The sequence below is a fragment of the Pezoporus wallicus genome, unplaced genomic scaffold, assembly GCF_028554395.1.
Source record: "Pezoporus wallicus isolate ANWC-B61680 ecotype Strahan unplaced genomic scaffold, APGP_CSIRO_Pwel_v1 contig_8226, whole genome shotgun sequence".
NCBI classification, from domain to species: Eukaryota; Metazoa; Chordata; class Aves; order Psittaciformes; family Psittacidae; genus Pezoporus; species Pezoporus wallicus.
Window position 1 is genome coordinate 430,815 of NW_026635187.1, and position 17,783 is coordinate 448,597.

A 17,783-nucleotide genomic window follows, 5' to 3' on the forward strand; every position below is an offset into this window, starting at 1 on the left:
AGGGAGCTGGGAGGGAAAGGGGGCCGGGAATTCCTTATCTCTGCCCCGCGGGGGTCGGGCTTCATTTCCCTTCTCTTCACCTCCAGCCGAAGTTCTTCCCTGTTCCTGCTGACTCGGCTCCAGTGTGCGGAAACAGCCTCTTGTGACACCTCCCTGTCCCCGGCTCTGTCCCAGCTCACCCCGTCGCGCTGTGCTGAGCCATGGCACAGCACCCACCGTCCCGCTGCAGCATGTGGCTGCTCCTGATGCTGCTGCAGGCTGCGGTCCTGCCCGCCCGGCTCTGCGGTGAGTATGGCCACGGGCACACCCCGCAGCACCCCCGGGGGCTCCCCCCTGCTGAGCGGGTCCCTGAGGAGCAGTGACACGAGCCCCATCCTGTGCTCCAGCCCCGTGCCCTGGCTCTGGGGCAGATGCTGGCCGGGTGAAACCGCTCTGGTGATGGCTTGCCCAGGGCTGAGCTCTATGAAGTACTCGCTGGGGTTAAGCTTTATTCCTGTGCCCCCTTCCTCCCAGCGCCTGCAGCCCCCAACCACCCATGTCCCTGGGGACAGGGCAGCCCTGCCAGCCCCCCGCCAGCCCCGTGGGTTGCCTTGGGCTCTCCACACTCCTGCTTCGTGTCATTTATGTTGTTTATTTCCCATTTCGGGGCAGAGACTTGAGCTCTGGGGACCTGAAGGGGGGTTGCAGAGGGCAGGGTCACACAGCAGCATTTGGGTGCTGGGTCTCCATCACCACCACAGCCCCACACCACCGGTGCTGGGTGCTGCAGGTGCCCCGGGGCATTCCTGCCCCCCTCACCCTCTGCTCCCTGCTGGGGCCGGTAGAAGCCCCGGGGCATGCGGCCGTGCTGAGGGCTCTGAGCTCCCGGCTGCTGGCGCTGGCTGCGGATCCTGAGCGGGACCCTGACCCCAGCGTGTACCTGGCGCTTCGCCTGGCCGGGGAGCACGACCTGCGCCGGGAGCAGCAGTACCTGGAGCGGCTGCAGGATGCCTTCCAGCACCGCTACGGCCGGTAGGTCCTGTGGGGCACCCCGCGTGTCCCCTGCGTCACTGCGGGGTGTCCCCTGGCCTTCCGCTGACACCGAGTCCCTGCAGGAGCCTGCAGGCAGCTGGAGATCCCCGGCACCATGCTGCAGACACCGAGCACAGCACGTACGTGTGTGTTCCACACAGGGACAGTCCCCTCTGCTGGCAGGGTGATGAGCACCACTGCAGTGGGGGGGGGTGACGGGTATCGGTGTGCTGCAGTGGGGGTGCTGGGTGCCGGTGTGCTGCAAGGGTGATGGGTACCGGTGTGCTGCAGGGGGAGTGATGGGTACTGGTGTGCTGCAGTGGGGATGATGGGTGCTGGTGTGCTGCAGGGGGGATGATGGGTACTGGTGTGCTGCAGGGGGGCTGATGGGTACCGGTGTGCAGGGGGGGTGATGGGTACCAGTGTGCTGCAGGGGTGATGGGTACCGGTGTGCTGCAGGGGTGATGGGTACCGATGTGCTGCAGGGGTGATGAGTACCGGTGTGCTGCAGGGGTGATGGGTACCGGTGTGCTGCAGGGGTGATGGGTACCGGTGTGCTGCAGGGTGATGGGTACCGGTGTGCTGCAGGGGTGATGAGTACCGGTGTGCTGCAGGGGTGATGAGTACCGGTGTGCTGCAGGGGTGATGAGTACCGGTGTGCTGCAGGGGTGATGGGTACCGGTGTGCTGCGGGGGGTGACGGGGTGTTTGCAGGAGCACTGATGCGGAGTGGCTGGAGACGGGGCGGCTGGCGCTGTACCTGCTGGGGCTGAGGGCCACGTGTTCCCCTCTGGAGCACAAGCTGCTGCGCTCACTGGTGACGTGGCTCAAGTATTACCTGGAGGAGGACTGGGCAGGTGAGAGCAGCCCCATGGCATGACCACAGCGAGCACCCACCTGGCCACAGTGACACAAGCCCTTGTCCCCAGGCTCCCGGCGGCACGGCCACCCCATCACCAGTTACTACCAGTACGGCCTGGGTGTGCTGGCGCTGTGCGTGCACCACAAGCGGGTGCGGGAGGAGGTGATCCGCCGGCTCCTGGCCGCTGAGCAGCACGCCAAGTTCGGGTACAGTGCCGGCAGTGCCGTAGGTAAAGGGTCCCTGGGGATCGGTGGGGTGGTGGCACCGAGGGTGGGTGTGTGGCTGCGTGGTGACGCCCTGTCCCCACAGACACAGAGGCAGTGGTGGCAATGGCCTTCACCTGCCTGGAGCAGGAGCGGCTGGTGGGGTCCACGCTGGCAGCGGAGCTGCGGGGAGCGGTGCACGAGGCGAGGAAGAGGATGGTGGAGGCACAGGGCGAGGATGGCTTCTTCGGCAACGTCTACAGCACCCCCTGGGCCATGCAGGTGGGTGTCCAGTGTGGGGGGACACCAGCATGGGTTATGGGTTTGGGACATGGGTGTAGACATGGGAGTGAGCATAGACACAGTGTGAACATCATGAGGTTCAAGAAGGCCAAGTGCAATGTCATGCCTCTGAGTCAGGGCAATCCCCAGCACAAAGGCGGGGTGGAAATGGGATGGAGCAGCCCTGAGGAGAAGGGGTGTTGGGTGATGAGAAGTTCCCCATGACCATGGCAGGGGGTTGGGACTGAGTGAGTTTTAGGATCCTTTCCAGCCTTTCCCTTTCACTCTGTGATCCTGTGGCTCTATAAGCAGGGGTATGGGTGCAGATGTGGGTACTGGGGCAGAGGCAGTGCTCAGCTCACTGTGGTGCCCACAGCCCAGTGCTCTGAGCCGCCTCCCTCCTCGGGACGCTGCCCCATCCCCTTCTTCCCTCTGGCTCCAGGTCTTCATCGCCACCAACTCGTGCGAGGCGCAGGCTCCATACGGCCAGGCCATGGCTGCGCTACTGCAGCACGTGGACGCCTTCAGCACCGCCGCCACGCTGGCACAGGTGCTGCCGGTGCTCTACGGCCGCTCCTACCTGGACATCTCCTCCATGCGCTGCGAGGAGGAGCTGGGTAGGAGCTGGGGACAGCTGGGGGGGGGGCACGGGCACCGCTGGCACTGCGGTGGTGGCCTGGTGCCCATCAGCACCGTGATGGCTTCTCGCAGACACACTGACGCCCATCAGCCCCGAGCCGCTGTCGGAGCTGCCGGGGAACAAGACGGTGCGGCTGGTGGTGGAGTGTCCTCTGCCACCGTGTCCCGAGCGCTGGCTCTACGACCACCCGGTGCTTGTACCCGCCGGTGCCACCCTCCTGGATGTGCTTAGGGCGGCCACTGAGCAGGGACCCCCCGACTTCACGTATGTGACCCTCACACCCAGCGTGGCCGTGCCCTGTGCACCCATCCGCGGGCTCATCCACCCGGCAGTGCTGGGGCTGGACCCTCACCCTCATCTGCCCCCGGCCAGGTTTGACACCCGGGACACCCCCCAGGGCCCCTACCTGAGCGGGGTGCTGGGGCTGGAGGCGCAGCAGCAGAAGCGCACCTACTGGCAGCTCCTCACTGCGCCCAGCACCAGCCTGCAGATGGGTGAGTGACGGAACCCACGGGAGGCAGGGGGTTCCTGGCTGTCCCCACGGCCACTTTCCCACCCGGGGCTGTCCCTCTCTCCACAGGTATTGGTGACTACAGACCCTGCGATGGGGAGACCCTCATCCTGCGCCTCACCGAGTGGTAGAGGATAGGGGTGATGGCAATGAACTGCCTGCCCAGGCACAGACCCTGCTATCTCCTGCCTCCTGCTTTCCTGCGCCTGGGTGCCAGCACCCCAGATCTGCCCTGGGGGGGGGGAGAAGGGAGAGGAGGGGGGACACACGATGCCCTGTGTCCTTTGTGCATGGTGGGATGGAAGCACCCAGAGCAGCAGCTCTGTGAGTGGATGGGGCAGCAGCTGCTGGAGGCAGTATTTGGGGTGCCCAAAGCGGCCGGGTCTGGGCAGCCTGAGCCGGAGCACATCCCCCGTGAGTCACAGCCGGGGCCATTCTCTGGGCGGGCCGCGTTGGGCGCCCTCCAACCCCAAGCGTTCGGGCCCCGCGGTGGCCGCGGTGCCGCCTCCTGGGTGCATCCCAGCCCTGCTCCAGGGCTTTAACCCAGCCCCAGCCCCTGGAGGCGGTGCCGGGCGCTGCGGGTCGGGGTCGCGGTGTCCCCCCGGGGGCTCTGACGCGGAGCCGGTGCCCCCGCCCGGGCGGCGCTGACGCGGAGCCGGGGAGGAGCCTCCCTGCCTCCCCGCGGCCGCTCCCTCCCTCCCGCCATCACCAAACTTTCCGCTCGCCGCTGGCGTCGCCACCCTCGCACATGGCAGCAGCGCCCCGCGGCTGAGCCCTGACAGCGGGCACCGGGCGGATCCGGCACCGCCACCGGCAGCACCAGCACCACCGGCGGCCGAGCTCGGCGCGGGAGGACGGGGCAGAGCGCAGGGTGGCAGCGGCGGGGAGCGGAGCCGGTGCCCATGTGCCCGCGGTCCCGGCGCGGCGATGAGGCAGCGATGATGCCAACCACCGCCGAGGGCAGCCGCCGGCCCTGGAAGCCGGACCCGGGGCAGGCGCAGGGCGGTCGGGCCCCGCCGTGGCCGTCGGTGCCGCTGACCCTGACGGTGCTGGCCTGGCTGGGCACCGGCACCACCATGGCCGGCCTCAACAAATGGATCTTCTCGGCGCACGGGTTCCGGTACCCGCTGCTGCTGTCGGCTCTGCACATGCTGTCGGGGGCGGCCGTGGGGCAGGCGCTGGGCTGGGCGCGGGGGCTGGCCCCACCGGCCCCGCGGCACCGCGCCAGGATCTACCTGCTCAGCATCACCTTCTGCACCAGCGTGGCCATGGGCAACCTGGGCCTGAGCTCCGTGCCGCTGGACGTGGCGCAGGCGGTGGCCGTCACCACGCCGCTGGTGACGCTGCTGCTGTCGCGGGTGCTGGGGCGCCGGCGGCACCACCCGCTGCAGTACGTGGCCATGGGGCCCGTGTGCGCCGGGGCCGCCTGCGCCATCGCCAGCGGCCACCAGCCCGGCTGCGGCTTCCTGCTGGCTGCTGCCGTGCTCCGCGCCCTCAAGTCCATCCAGCAGAGTAAGTGCCGCTCCTCCGCCCCGTCCTGCCTGTCCCCTGCTCTGCCCGCCCCGTGTCCTGCCCGCCCCGTGTGCTGCCTGTCCCCTGCCCACCCCGTGTGCTGCCTGTCCCCTGCTCTGCCTGTCCCCTGCCCTGCCCACCCCGTGTGCTGCCTGTCCCCTGTCCTGCCCGCCCCGTGTGCTGCCTGTCCCCGTGTGCTCTGCCTGTGCCCGCCCCGTGTGCTGCCTGTCCCCTGCCCTGCCCACCCCGTGTGCTGCCTGTCCCCTGTCCTGCCCGCCCCGTCCTGCCTGTCCCCTGCCCTGCCCGTCCCCTGCCCTGCCAGCCCCGTGTGCTGCCTGTCCCCTGTCCTGCCTGTCCCCTGCCCTGTCTGTCCCCTGCCCTGCCCACCCCGTGTGCTGCCTGTCCCCTGTCCTGCCCGCCCCGTGTGCTGCCTGTCCCCTGTCCTGCCTGTCCCCTGCCCTGCCCGCATGCCCTCCCCATCACAGCCCTCAGGGCACAGGAGTGCTGGTGGCACCCAGCACCACCCTGCTGCTGGTGCTGCTCCCTGGCACCAGTGCCACCCCAACCCTCGGGCACTTTGGCTCCTGATGCTACTTTAGCCCTAGTCCCACCCCAATTCCAGGGCCATCAATTGCATTCCTGGCCCTGGCATCACTCGCTGCCCACCCTGTTCCTGGTGCCACCCCAGTGCCACCCTTGCCCACCCTATCCCTGGCATCACTCCGGTGATCACCCTGTGTCACTCTAGTACCACCCTGTCCCTGATGTCACCCCAGTGTCACCCACACCCACACCCACCAGCTGCTCCCAGCATGGTGCCATGACCTGGTGTGACCCTGCTTTGTTGGTGACAAATGTGCTGGTGTCCCTGTGGCTGGCTCCCAGTGACACTGCCCCATGTCCTGGGGCCCTGAGGGGTGGCAGTGCCATAGTGTTGGAACACCCAAACCGCCCAGTCCCATCCATGGGCTCCCTCAGCACCCACCTGGGACATGGTGAGTGGCACTGGGTACACAACATGTGCCTCCCTGTGCAGGCCCCCTGGCTGTGCCTGCTGTCCTCGGGTGACCCAGAGAGGGGGGACAGTGCCCGGGAGTGGTGCAGGATGAGGAGATGGGCATGGAAACTGCAGAACAGGACCAGGAAACGACTCCATCCATCCTGCTCCTGGGGCATCCCCTGACCCAGGGCACCCCCAGTTCCCCATTTCCGCCTTCCTAGTGACTGTGTTCAGCTCTGAGCCTCTCACAAGAGGCATTGAGGTGCTGGAGCGGGGCCAGAGAAGGGCACTGGAGCTGGTGCAGGGCCTGGAGCCCAAGTGTGATGGGGAAGGGCTGAGGGACCTGGGGGGTTCAGTGTGGAGAAGGCTCAGGGGGGACCTGATGGCTCCCTACAACTGCCTGAGAGGAGGATGGAGCCAGGAGGGGCTGGGCTCTGCTCCCAAGGAACAAGGGATGGGACAAGAGGAAACGGCCTCAAGCTGCACCAGGGCAGGTTTAGATGGAGCTGAGGAACAATTCCTGCCCCAGAGGGTGCTCAGGCATTGGAACAGGCTGCCCAGGGCAGGGCTGCAGTCACCGTCCCTGCAAGTGTTCACACCCCGTGGAGACGAGGCCTCAGTGCCATGGGGCTGTGGTGGCCTTGGCACTGCTGGGAAGGGTTGGACTGGGAGAGCTTAAAGGGCTTTTCCAGCCTGGTTGGTTCTGTGATTTGGGCTCTGGGCACGAGGGCTCATGCTGGTGGGTGCCCCTCTGGGTGCAGGTGTTCCCTGGGGGCCATCCCCACTGACTGTCCCGTGTCCCCACAGGTGTCCTGCTGCAGGAGGACCGGCTGGATGCGCTCTCCCTGCTCTGCCTGACGTCCCTGCCCAGCTTCTGCCTGCTCCTGGGGGCTGCGGTGGTGCTGGAAGTGGGGCCCTCCTGGGACGGGGTCCTGCACTACGACAGCACCCTGTGGGGCTGGGTGCTGCTCAGCTGCCTGGGCTCCGTGCTCTACAACCTGGCCACGTCGCGCGTCCTGGCCCTCACCTCCGCGCTCACCGTGCACGTGCTGGGCAGCGTCACCGTGGTGGGGAACCTGCTGCTGTCGCGCCTCGTGTTCGGCACCCGCCTGAGCGGGCTGAGCTACGCGGGCACCGCGCTGGCGCTGGCCGGGCTGCTCCTGCTCCACCAGCCCCGGCTCCTCGTGGGGCGCTGGGCCCGGGCACCACAGCCATGAGGAGGGACAGCGCGGAGCCGGGCTCGGGAGCCATGGTGGTGACGGTGCAGCGCATGCGGGTGTGCTGAGCTCACCGTGACGGCTGTGCACTCGGGTGTGATGTGTGAACACGTCTGGTGTGCACGGTGTGTGTGTGCTGGTGTGCACAGTGATGTGTGCACATGGGTGTGCTGAGCTCACCGTGATGGCTGTGCACTCGGGTGTGATGTGTGAACACGTCTGGTGTGCATGGTGTGTGTGTGCTGGGGCGCACAGTGATGTGTGCACGTGGGTGTGCTGAGCTCACCATGATGTGTGTGCACATGGGTGTGATGTGTGAACACATCTGGTGTGCACGGTGTGTGTGTGCTGGTGTGTGCTGGTGTGCAATTGGGTGTGCTGAGCTCACCATGATGTGCATGCACTCGGGTGTGATGTGTGAACATGTCTGGTGTGCACAGTGTGTGCACATGTGTGTGCTGGCATGCACAGTGATGGGTGTGCTGGTGCGCACAGCTCTGTGTGCACATGGATGTGCCGAGGTGCATGGTGCTGTGCACAGAGCAGTGCTGGTGCGCACAGGTCTGTGTGAACACATCTGATGGTGTGCGTGGCCCTGTGCACATCACAGTACTGTGTGTACACGTGTTTGCTGGTGTGCACAGAGCTGGGTGTGCTGGTGCGCGCGGCACTGCACGTGTGTGCTGCCGTGCACAGCTCTGTGTGCAGCGTGTCTGCTGGGTCGCAGGGCTCTGCATGTGCACAGAGCTGTGCACATGGGTTTGCTGAGATGCTCAGCGCTGTGTGCACATGTGCTGGTGTGCGCGGCACTGCACACGTGTGTGCTCGTGTGCGCAGCACCGCGTGCGCGTGTCTTGGTGTGCTCAGCCCTGCCCACACGTGTGTTGATGTACACAGCTCTGGTGTGCGAGGGGACCCGTGCAGAGCTCTGCGTGCACAGGCTCTGTGTGCTGCCGTGCGTGCCTGGGGCACACGTGCTGCTGTGCAGCTCTGTGTGTTCCAGCAGGTCTCATGTGGGCTCTGTACATAGGAACGTGTCTGTGTGCACGGGTGTTGTGTGTGTGTGTTGCTGCGTGTGCAGAGAACATGTGCACGGAACATGTGTGTGTTGGTGTGCACAGGAGCTGTGTGTGCAGATGCACCTCCACATGTACCCAGCTCTGCACAGACCTGTGTGTGACAGGTACTGCTGGCACGTACCTACATGTGTGTGCCATGGCTCTACATGTGTGTCCCCAGGCTGGGCACACCTGGGGACACGGCTGTGGATACACGGCTCCATGCATCTGGATGCTATCACAGCGCAGTGTGTGCCCACACATGTATGTCTGTGTGCACAGGTGTATGTCTGTGTGTGCACATGTATGTGTGCACATGTATGTGTGCACACGTGTATGTCTGTGTGTGCACATGTGTCTGTGTGCACATGTATGTGTGTGCACGCGTGTGTGTGCACATGTATGTGTGCACATGTACGTCTGTGTGCACATGTGTGTCTGTGTGCACACGTGTGTGTGACTGCTCTGCTGGCTGGGGTACACCCGGGGCAGTGCACACGCGGTTCTCGTGGCTGAACAAGTGCCAGGGCCAGGTCCGTGTCCCCCCTTGTCCTCGTCCCCCCCGTGTCCTGCGGCCACCCCAGCTCCAGCCCCACCGTTCCCGGCTTGCCGAGGCTGGAGCAGCAGAGCGGCAGGGCCAGAGCCCAGCAAAGGGCACGGGGACGGCTCGGACCCTCTCGCATCGCTCCGGGACAGCAAAGGGACGTCCCAGCACGGGTTCAGCGGCGCCGGCACCGCGGCGGGCGAAGGGCCCGGCTCTGGTTGCACTTGTCCCAAAATAAAGCTCTATTTTTGTCGTGCTCCGCCCCGGCTCCTGGGTCATTCCCGGGTGGGGCAGGGAGGAGGGTGCAGAGAAGCTGTGGCTGCCCCATCTCTGGCAGTGTTCAAGGCCAGGTTGGACACAGGGGCTTGGAGCAAGCTGCTCCAGTGGAAGGGGTCCCTGCCCGTGGCAGGGGTTGGAGCTGGAGGAGCTTTAAGGTCCCTCCCACCCATCCCAGGCTGTGGCTCTCTGAACCCGCGGTGCAGGAGCGGGCGGAGGCCCAGGAGCCCCCGGGTGCCCCAGCTCCCGGCGCTGCTGCTCCCACCAGGGCCGGTGCCGTCTCCGTGCTGCAGCGCGGGGCCCTGGGACCCGCACCCGGTGCCCGGGTGGTGCCCGCAGCGTGGCCCTGCCCGGTCCCGGCGAGCAGCACCCGCAGGCAGAGCCGCTGCTCCCTCCCCATTCCCGAGCAGTGACTGCGCTGCACCCATCAGCGCGCTGGGGCCCCGGGCACTTCCCAAAGGGTCCCAGGAGCGGCTCCTTCCCCAGCGCACGCCGAGGGCCGTGAGCCTGCGGGCGCTCAGGCTCCCACTGCAGGGGCTGCTCCATAGCGGGCGGCGTTGGGAGTCGCTTTTGTTTCCCAGTTCCCCTCCAAAGGCCGCTCCCAGGGTGTCTGCAGGGATGGGTCTGGGGAAACCCCTCCCAGGACATTCCGGGACCCCAGACCTGCGCTGTCCTTGCCAAGGGACGGGAGGAGCAGGACCGGCCTGTGGGCACGGATCCCTTCCCCGGGGAATGCCCATCCCGGCCCCTGACCCATCTGCTGGCACCAGGGTCTGCCCAGATCCTGCCTGCATGGAACCGAGCCTGGTTGGGGTTGAAGGGACCTTAAAGCTCCTCCAGCCCCAACCCCTGCCATGGGCAGGGACCCCTTCCACTGGGGGCGGTTGCTCAGCTGGGCTTTGCTGGCCCTGGTTTCCATGCCCACCGCTCCAAGGATGTGGCCAGGTCCCTGTGCGGGCTGGGGGCTGGAGCTGGGCTGGGGGCTGTGGTGCTGCCCATGAAGGTGCTGGCCTGGAGCTGTGGCCCTCTCATGGGTATTTCAGGCCATGACCTCAGCCCGGTGGCATCCCAATGCTCCGGCCTTGGGAAGGATCAGGCTTCCCGCAGGCACAGTGCCCACGTGCCAGGTCTGGTGGCATCGCAGAAGCCACCTTCCTGGGGAGCAGACCCTGAGGCAGGGAAGGATGGGGACGGCCCCGCATGGGCACGTGAATGCAGCAGCAGTGGGGATGGGTGGCACCCCCATGTGCTTGATCCCACCGTGCTGGAGGTGCTGGTGGCGAGGAGCTCCAGGTGGGAGAACGGGATGTGTGTCTGACGGGATGGTGTTGTTATGAGGGAAGTTTCTTCTGGATCTGCTGTTAAACTGCTGCTGCAATGCTCCTGTGAGGCAGTGATGGAGCACTGTGGGAGCTGGGAGCTGCTGCCCTTGCTGGAGGAGCAGTGTGTCCCCATGCAGGGGATGGGACATCAGGGTGGCTTTACTGCGCTCACATTATCTGTGTTTCAGGACAGGGGATTAGCTGCTGCCCTAGGGATGTCGGGAGGCTCAGAGCTGCAGCAGGACCAGCACTTGCTAAGTTGGGAGCCAAAGGCAGCAAGTGACACCTTCCCTCACATGCGGGCTGTGGTCTGACACCACCACGTCACCGTCCTCACACGGTGCCGGGGACCACCCGGCTCCGGAGCTGAAACCATGGAAAAACCTTTTTTTAGGGTAGACCTGAAGGAAAATGCATCCCTGTGGCAGGACAGTGAGGCCCAAGGCCGGACAACGTGAAGGGTGCTATGGCCAGCGGTGCAGAGTGGGACCTGAGGGGGATGGACACAGCCCAAGCCCCGCTGGAGGCCAGGGGATGGACAGGGAGACCCTTCAGGCCCCTGCAGCCCCTCCTCTGCTTCAGCGCCTCCAGAAGTGCTGTGACCCCCCCCTGCCAGCCTGGGGTTGCTGCTGCCTTCCCTGCTCGCCCTGCCTGGCACCCGCTCACTGCTCTGCTCCAGTGCCCCAGGGCACAACTGCCTAACACTGAAAGCAAAGAACCCCAGAGCCAGCCCAGCCCCTGCACACACAAACCCCACTCAGGCCAGCCCAGGGTGCCCCGCGCCGAGGGCAGCGGTGTATCCTGCGGGAACCTGCATCCCACATCGTTTATCCTTCTGTTGAGCAGGAGCACGGGATGCGCACATCCTCCAGAAAGGCAGAGCTTCTACAGGCTCAGATCTTAGGGCTCACTTCTGCCCATGCTCTGGTGGCCCAGGCTCTGTCTGAGCTCCAGTCACTGCGGTATCGGAGGGATAAAGAGCTGTGCCACTGGCACAGGGTGCCCAGAGAAGCTGTGGCTGCCCCATCCCTGGCAGTGTTCAAGGCCAGGTTGGACACAGGGGCTTGGAGCAAGCTGCTCCAGTGGAAGGGGTCCCTGCCCATGGCAGGGGTTGGAGCTGGAGGAGCTGCAAGGTCCCTTCCCACTAAACCATTCCATGACTCCATGGTTCCATGACCGTGGATGCTGGAGTCTCTTCCTGCCCTCTCTGGAATGCAGCAGATGACTGGGCTTGGAGCTGCTGTCTCAAAACCTGGAGTCACATCCCAGTTAGGAAAAACAAGCCCTGGTAACGCTCCAATCATCCTGACTCACAGCCCGCTCCTGCCCTGTGCTAGCACAGCTTGTGCTGGGATAAAACAACCCTGTCCCAGCACGGGACTGCTTCAGGGGCTCCCTCAATGCCCTGAGACAAAGAACACGTGAAAACCAACTTCACAGCTTAAACTGTGCTGATTCTATCTCCAGTCACCTCCCTGGTGGTACCGCAGATCCTTTGGGTTCAGAGCACAGATTCCCTGCTCCAGCCCCCTCGGATAAGTTTAGTTTTAATGCTCTGGCTCGGGTCTGGAAAACTGCTGTTGACTTTTCCTTGGTGCCTTGCCAAGGGGCCACAACAGCTCCTTTGTACTCTGAGCAGCAGTACTGCTCTTACTTCATGAACAGGGAGAATCACCCCTGGCACAGATCACAGAATCCAGCCTGGTTTGGGTTGGAAGGGACCTTAAAGCTCCTCCAGCTCCAACCCCTGCCACGGGCAAGGACCCTTTCCACTAGAGCAGCTTGCTCCAAGCCCCTGTGTCCAACCTGGCCTTGAACACTGCCAGGGATGGGGCAGCCACAGCTTCTCTGGGCACCCTGTGCCAGCGCCTCAGCACCCTCACAGGGAAGAGCTTCTGCCTCAGAGCCAACCTGAACCTCCCCTGTTTCAGTTCAAACCCATCACCTTGTCCTGTCGCTGCGGGTCCTGATGCTCACCGGGTGCAGAGCTGCTGCCAGAGCTGGCTCTGGGCTGGGTGATGGGACAAGAGGGGTCAGTCCAGGCTCCGCTGCCTGGGAGCGCCAGGGCACCAGGGAGTGTTGGGGGCCTCCCATGGCAACCAGCACAGCAGAGAGCACTCGGGGCCATGGCGGAGCAGGACAGAGCGCGGCCTCGCATCACCTTCTTCCCACCGCCACAGAGCCGGCAGCCTGGGGGGGCCCGGTGAGGGCTTGGGTACCTCGTGTGTCCATGTGGGGATGGGGGTCCCTCATATGGGGATGGGGGACCCTCACATGGGGGTGGGGGACCCTCATATGGGGATGGGGGACCCTCACATGGGGGTGGGGGACCCTCATATGGGGATGGGGGACCCTCACATGGGGATGGGGCACCCTCACATGGGGATGGGCACCCTCACATAGGGATGGGGGTCCGTCACATGGGCATGGGCATCCTCACATGGGCATGGGCATCCTCACATGGGGATGGGCATCCTCACATGGGGATGGGGCACCCTCACATGGGGATGGGCACCCTCACATAGGGATGGGGGTCTGTCACATGGGCATGGGCATCCTCACATGGGCATGGGCATCCTCACGTGGGGATGGGGGACCCTCACATGGGGATGGGGGTCCGTCACATGGGCATGGGCACTCTCACATGGGGATAGGGGTCCCTCACGTGGGGCATGGGCACTCTCACGCCTCTGGGTCTATGGGAAGAGGGGTCCTGCTGAGCACCCCTGCACCCTGCTCTGTGTGACACGAAGCCCCCTCTCCCTTGGAGCAGCTTTGCAGACTTGGACCTCGAGCAGGACAGCGCCTGGTTCAGGAGCCAGGTGTCCAGCTCCAGCAGCAGCCATACTCTGCTGCTCCTGCAGAAGAAGGTGAGGCCACCACTGCCTGCAGGGCCCTGGGATGAGGTTCATGGTCACCGTCAGCACAAGGGAAGGGTTTGTGCCTTGGAGTCCTTAAACCATGGGTGAGGTCCTCAGCCCTTTGGCCTCCAGCCTGATGGATGAGGATGTGGGTGCCGAGGATCTCTTCAGGGGTGTAGGAGGCAAATGGTCAGGGGAGGCAGCTCTAGGCTCCTGGGCTGCCTTTGGTGTGGAAGGTTGCTCCTCCAGCCTGACCTCAGGATGCAATGCTGCTGCCCCATCCTACCTGCCAGTGAGCTGGGGTCTGGAGCCATAAGCTACAGACTTAACCTGACTTAGATTTGTTCCTGTGTAGGGAGACCGAGGGTTAAGTACTAGGAAGGGGTGAGGTGCTGACATGTGGGCTCCCGGCAAAGGTTTAACAACATTTAGCAGCCTGAGCCCCTCTTTAGAGCTTCCCTCTTTGGGTCCAGCAGGACCAGGTTCATTAGCAATGGCAGATGAGATAGGCTCCCCTGTGGGAATGTGCCAGGTAGAGTCGAACACCGAAATGAACGTCTGATGGTTTCGATTCCCTGTGTCTCTTGCTAAAATCTGTCCTTGAGACATGAACCAGTGACCAAGAGCTCCTGACTGGAGGTTTGCTCCTGCTCACAGGGATGACAGCGCCTTCTCCTTGGCTGGGTGTTCCCTGAGCCCTCAACTCCAAGGGCTGATGGTAACCTCCAGGCAGGGTGTGCTCAGGAGATCCTCCCGGCTGCCTGCCGGTGTTCATGATGCTGGGTTCAAGGCAGTGCAGACACTGGTGAATTAGCTCTGGGCTACAACCAGCCTGTGTAGTGCGGGTGATGTGAGGCTCATCTGCCCTGTAAGTGCGGGTTGAGAGCCCACTCAACCGGTGACCACGCTGGCCTTGGCCAGCCTGATAACACGGCCCTTTTGTTACCAGTGTGAGAGGCTGGTTTGAGAAGGAAGAATGCCAGGGAGTGATGGTTCTGTCCCCCAGACCTGCTTCTTGCAGCGGCACAATGTGAATTGCAGTCAGAGGCAGCATGGTTTGAGTGCTCTTCAGAGCAAGTTATACTTAGGCATGTCTGAGCTTGGAGGCCACCTTGAGCACAGTGAGGGATGTGGCGGGATGTCCCTCTTCCCAAAGACGAGCATCCCCTTGGAACTCTTTCTTGCATGGTTGGGATGCTGACTGGAAGATCTTGCATTTGCTTGCACAAAGGCAAAGCACTTTGAAGAGGCCAAAAGGAAGACGGAGCGTTTCCACGAGCAGCTCCAGCAGCAGTTCGTGAAGCAGCAGGAGCGGAGGCTGGAGCGCAGGAGGAAGGCAACGCAGAGGTTTGAGAAGTCACTGGAAGTGCTGAGCCGCAGGAGCGGGCAGGCGGCGGCCCCTCGGGCTGGGGATGGAGCAGCACCCTCGGAACACGCAGCTCCCACTGATGGAAAAGGGACCGAGACAGGCGCCTGGAGAGCTCCTCCTGCAGGCTCCGGCCCGCGGCCTGCCAGCACACAGCAACGCTCAGCTGCTCCTGTAGGAAGCCAAAGCTCGGTCCTGTCCCAGCAGTAAAGCAGCGCGGTCCTTCCCTCTGCTGCTGCTGCCCGTTTGAATGCAAGGGCTGCTGTGGTTAAAGGGCCATGGGCTGGGGACAGCTCAGGGAGCAGGAGTAAAATACCTCTTCCAAGGCCTGGTGTCCTTTGAGGGAACAGAACAGGGATGGGAAAGGGATAGAGCTTTTCCTTGTGCTTTTAGAGAGGAGCCTAACAACGTGTTTCATGGCTGGTTGGATTTCCAGGGATGTTACCAGAGGCTCAGGGAGGGTAAATGAATCCACTGTTGGGGAAAAAGAAGGATCAGTGACTTCAGCAACTTAGGAGAAAAAACAGCAAGGAAAGGGGTATTGAAGGCAGTGAAGGGGGTAAGTGGAGATGGTGGCTGTAGGCAAGCAGAACTGGTCAACTTTCTTCTTTTCCCAACCAGACATACAGAGCAAGCCCTGAGATCCAGCTGAGTGCAGGAGCGTGGAGCTGCAGACCCTGACACCATCCACCCCCGCCTCAGAGAGTGCATTCTGACTGTCCCTGACAAGCGTCCGTCCCACTTGTTCTTACAAACCTGGCACTGAGGGAGGAGCTCTGGTTTCTGGAGGCGCCTGGTTGTCAGCCCAGTTCAGTGCTGGGCTTCGTAACAGCAGAAACCTGTTCTGCTTGCAATAAAGCTGATAAGCTCCAGGTCGGGTGGAGCAGTGATTCAGAGCAGCCTGAGAAGGACTTGGGGTGCTGGTCAATGAGAAGCTCCCCATGACCCAGCTTTAGTGAGTGCTTGAGCCCAGAACCCCCCCGTGTGCTGGGCTGCACGCCCAGAGCGTGAGCAGCAGCTCAGGGAGGGGATCCTGCCCCTCTGCTGTGCTCTGGGGAGACCCCCCTGCAGTCCTGATCCAGCTCTGGGGCAGCAGCACAAGAGGGACGTGGAGCTGTTGGAGTGAGTGCAGAGGAGGCCATGGGGATGATCAGGGGCTTGAGCACCTCCAATACAAAGACAGGCTGAGAAAGTCGGGCTTGGAAACATCTTGGGCCATGCTGGCACCAGTGACAGGCTGGTGGCTACCTACATCCCGTGGCTCGGGCAGCACTGGCATGCAGGAAGAGGTGACTGAGGTGGAAAGCAAGGAAATGCCAACACACAAATAATGCCACGAGTGCTCAGAGAGGAGCCTGGAGGCGTCACCCGGGGGTGACCTGTGCTGGTGTCACCCAGCTGTGACCTGTGCTGCTGTCACCCAGCTGTGACCTGTGCTGCTGTCACCCAGGGGTTTCCTTGTGGGAGGATGCTGTTAGGAAAGAGCTGGTTTCAAACAAGTGAGAGCTCCCAGGTTTGGTGACAACTGCATGTTACCACGCAACACTTGAGCTGTTTGAGCACTGCCTGGAGCTCTTGGCTCTGTCCCTGGGGGATGTGTCACCCAAAGCACACCCAGGCTCCTGCCACCCATCTCTCTGCCTTCCAGCTCTCAGCAGCCTCCAGGGCTGTTGGATTCTCCTGTATGTGCTTGGCCTGTGCAGCATCCCGGATCAGCGACTCTCAGTGCTCAATAATGTAGTGTGAAAATGTCCCTTTAGCTTGTTGTAAACCTGCTACCGGAATAAATCCACTGTGTGCCCACTTCTGGTGCTATGAGCAGCAGTGACTGATTAGTGCCCACTTCATGATTTCAGAGTCCTCTGCTTTGTCCCCCGTCCACCAACCTCCTCCCTTTTGCCGTGGTAACAGCTCCATCCCTCCAGCCAGCCAGCCAGCCAGCCCTCCCTCCCTCCTTCCCTCCATGCATCCATCCCTCCATCCGTCCATGCATCCCTCCCTCCCTCCATACATCCATTCATCCATGCATCCATCCCTCCCTCCCTCCGTCCATCCCTCCATCCATCCCTCCATCCATCCATGCATCCATCCCTCCCTCCCTCCGTCCATCCCTCCATCCATCCATCCATCCATCCATCATCCCTCCCTCCCTCCATGCATTCATCCATCTCCCAAACAGCCCCCACCCTGTGTGGACCCCCAGGTGGTGTGGGGAGCAGTGGCTGTCCTCCCCTCCAGCCATGGAAGCAGAGGGGCTGTGGGGCTGCGTCTCACAGTGCTGCTCTGTGCGAAGCTCACAGCGCACAGCTGGGTTAGCGAGGCCGGCGGATGAGGGTCACAGCCACGCTGATCTCTCTCCGTGTCCTCAGCCCCCCCAGGCAGGTTTACCTCTCGGAGCTGATCCCATCGCTGCCCACAGCTGACTGCAGAGGGTGCTGCTGCCTGAGCCAGGGCCCCCTCCATCCCGCTGCCATCCCGGCGCTCTCAGGCACCTCCCGTCCTCCCCTTTTGAAGTGTGCTTGCTCAGCGCTCACAGAACCAACCCCACGGCGCTTGGCTCTTCAGCAGACTCCCCGCTGCAGGAGCCCTGGTTTCTCTCTTTAGGTAGGGTGGAGGTGAAGGCAATGGTGGCTTGCTCGGGAGCTCCCCAGCTCTGCTGGTCCACTGTGGAGGGGCTCCTCATCCCTTCCAGTGACTGACAGAGCGCTCCAGGAGGGACAGGCTGGGGGGGGGGGGGGGCTGTGTTTTCAGACACGGAGCTGTGTCAGCACAGCGCTCCTCACCTCAAAAGGCAGTGCGGGGAGCAGGGGGATAGCGCTGCTGCTTCCCCAGGGGAGCAGTGGAAGCCGGAGCCGCAGGGCCGGTGCCATCCAGGGCTGGGTGAATTCCCAGAGCAGCCCAGGCCCAGCACTGACATCACCCACCCTCCCCTCCCTGCGGCTCTGGTGTCCGTGGGTAGGAGCAGGATCTGGGCTCTGTCCTCACCCAGGAGGCTCCAAGGAGAGGAGGAGCTGATCCGTGCCAGGCCCTGCACACTGTACACAGCGCTGCAGCTGCCCTGGGGCAGTGACAGACCCCATGCAGGTGACAGCAGTGACAGACCCCATGCAGGTGACAGC

General features: G+C 63.5%; 2 protein-coding genes across 2 annotated transcripts; both read left to right on the forward strand.

Annotated features, from left to right (window-relative positions):
* The first annotated feature begins 100 nt into the window (after window positions 1–100).
* TCN2 (transcobalamin 2) lies at window positions 101–3,681 on the forward strand. The gene is made up of 10 exons (XM_057411079.1): window positions 101–285; window positions 825–1,011; window positions 1,095–1,151; window positions 1,725–1,867; window positions 1,940–2,101; window positions 2,182–2,357; window positions 2,800–2,974; window positions 3,069–3,261; window positions 3,370–3,491; window positions 3,578–3,681. Exons 1-10 carry the CDS (start codon window positions 201–203, stop codon window positions 3,637–3,639), a joined length of 1,362 nt encoding a protein of 453 aa, XP_057267062.1. The 5' UTR covers window positions 101–200; the 3' UTR covers window positions 3,640–3,681.
* Window positions 3,682–4,331: 650 nt separating this feature from the next.
* SLC35E4 (solute carrier family 35 member E4) lies at window positions 4,332–7,253 on the forward strand. The gene is made up of 2 exons (XM_057410530.1): window positions 4,332–5,020; window positions 6,828–7,253. Exons 1-2 carry the CDS (start codon window positions 4,411–4,413, stop codon window positions 7,235–7,237), a joined length of 1,020 nt encoding a protein of 339 aa, XP_057266513.1. The 5' UTR covers window positions 4,332–4,410; the 3' UTR covers window positions 7,238–7,253.
* The last annotated feature ends 10,530 nt before the right edge of the window (window positions 7,254–17,783 follow it).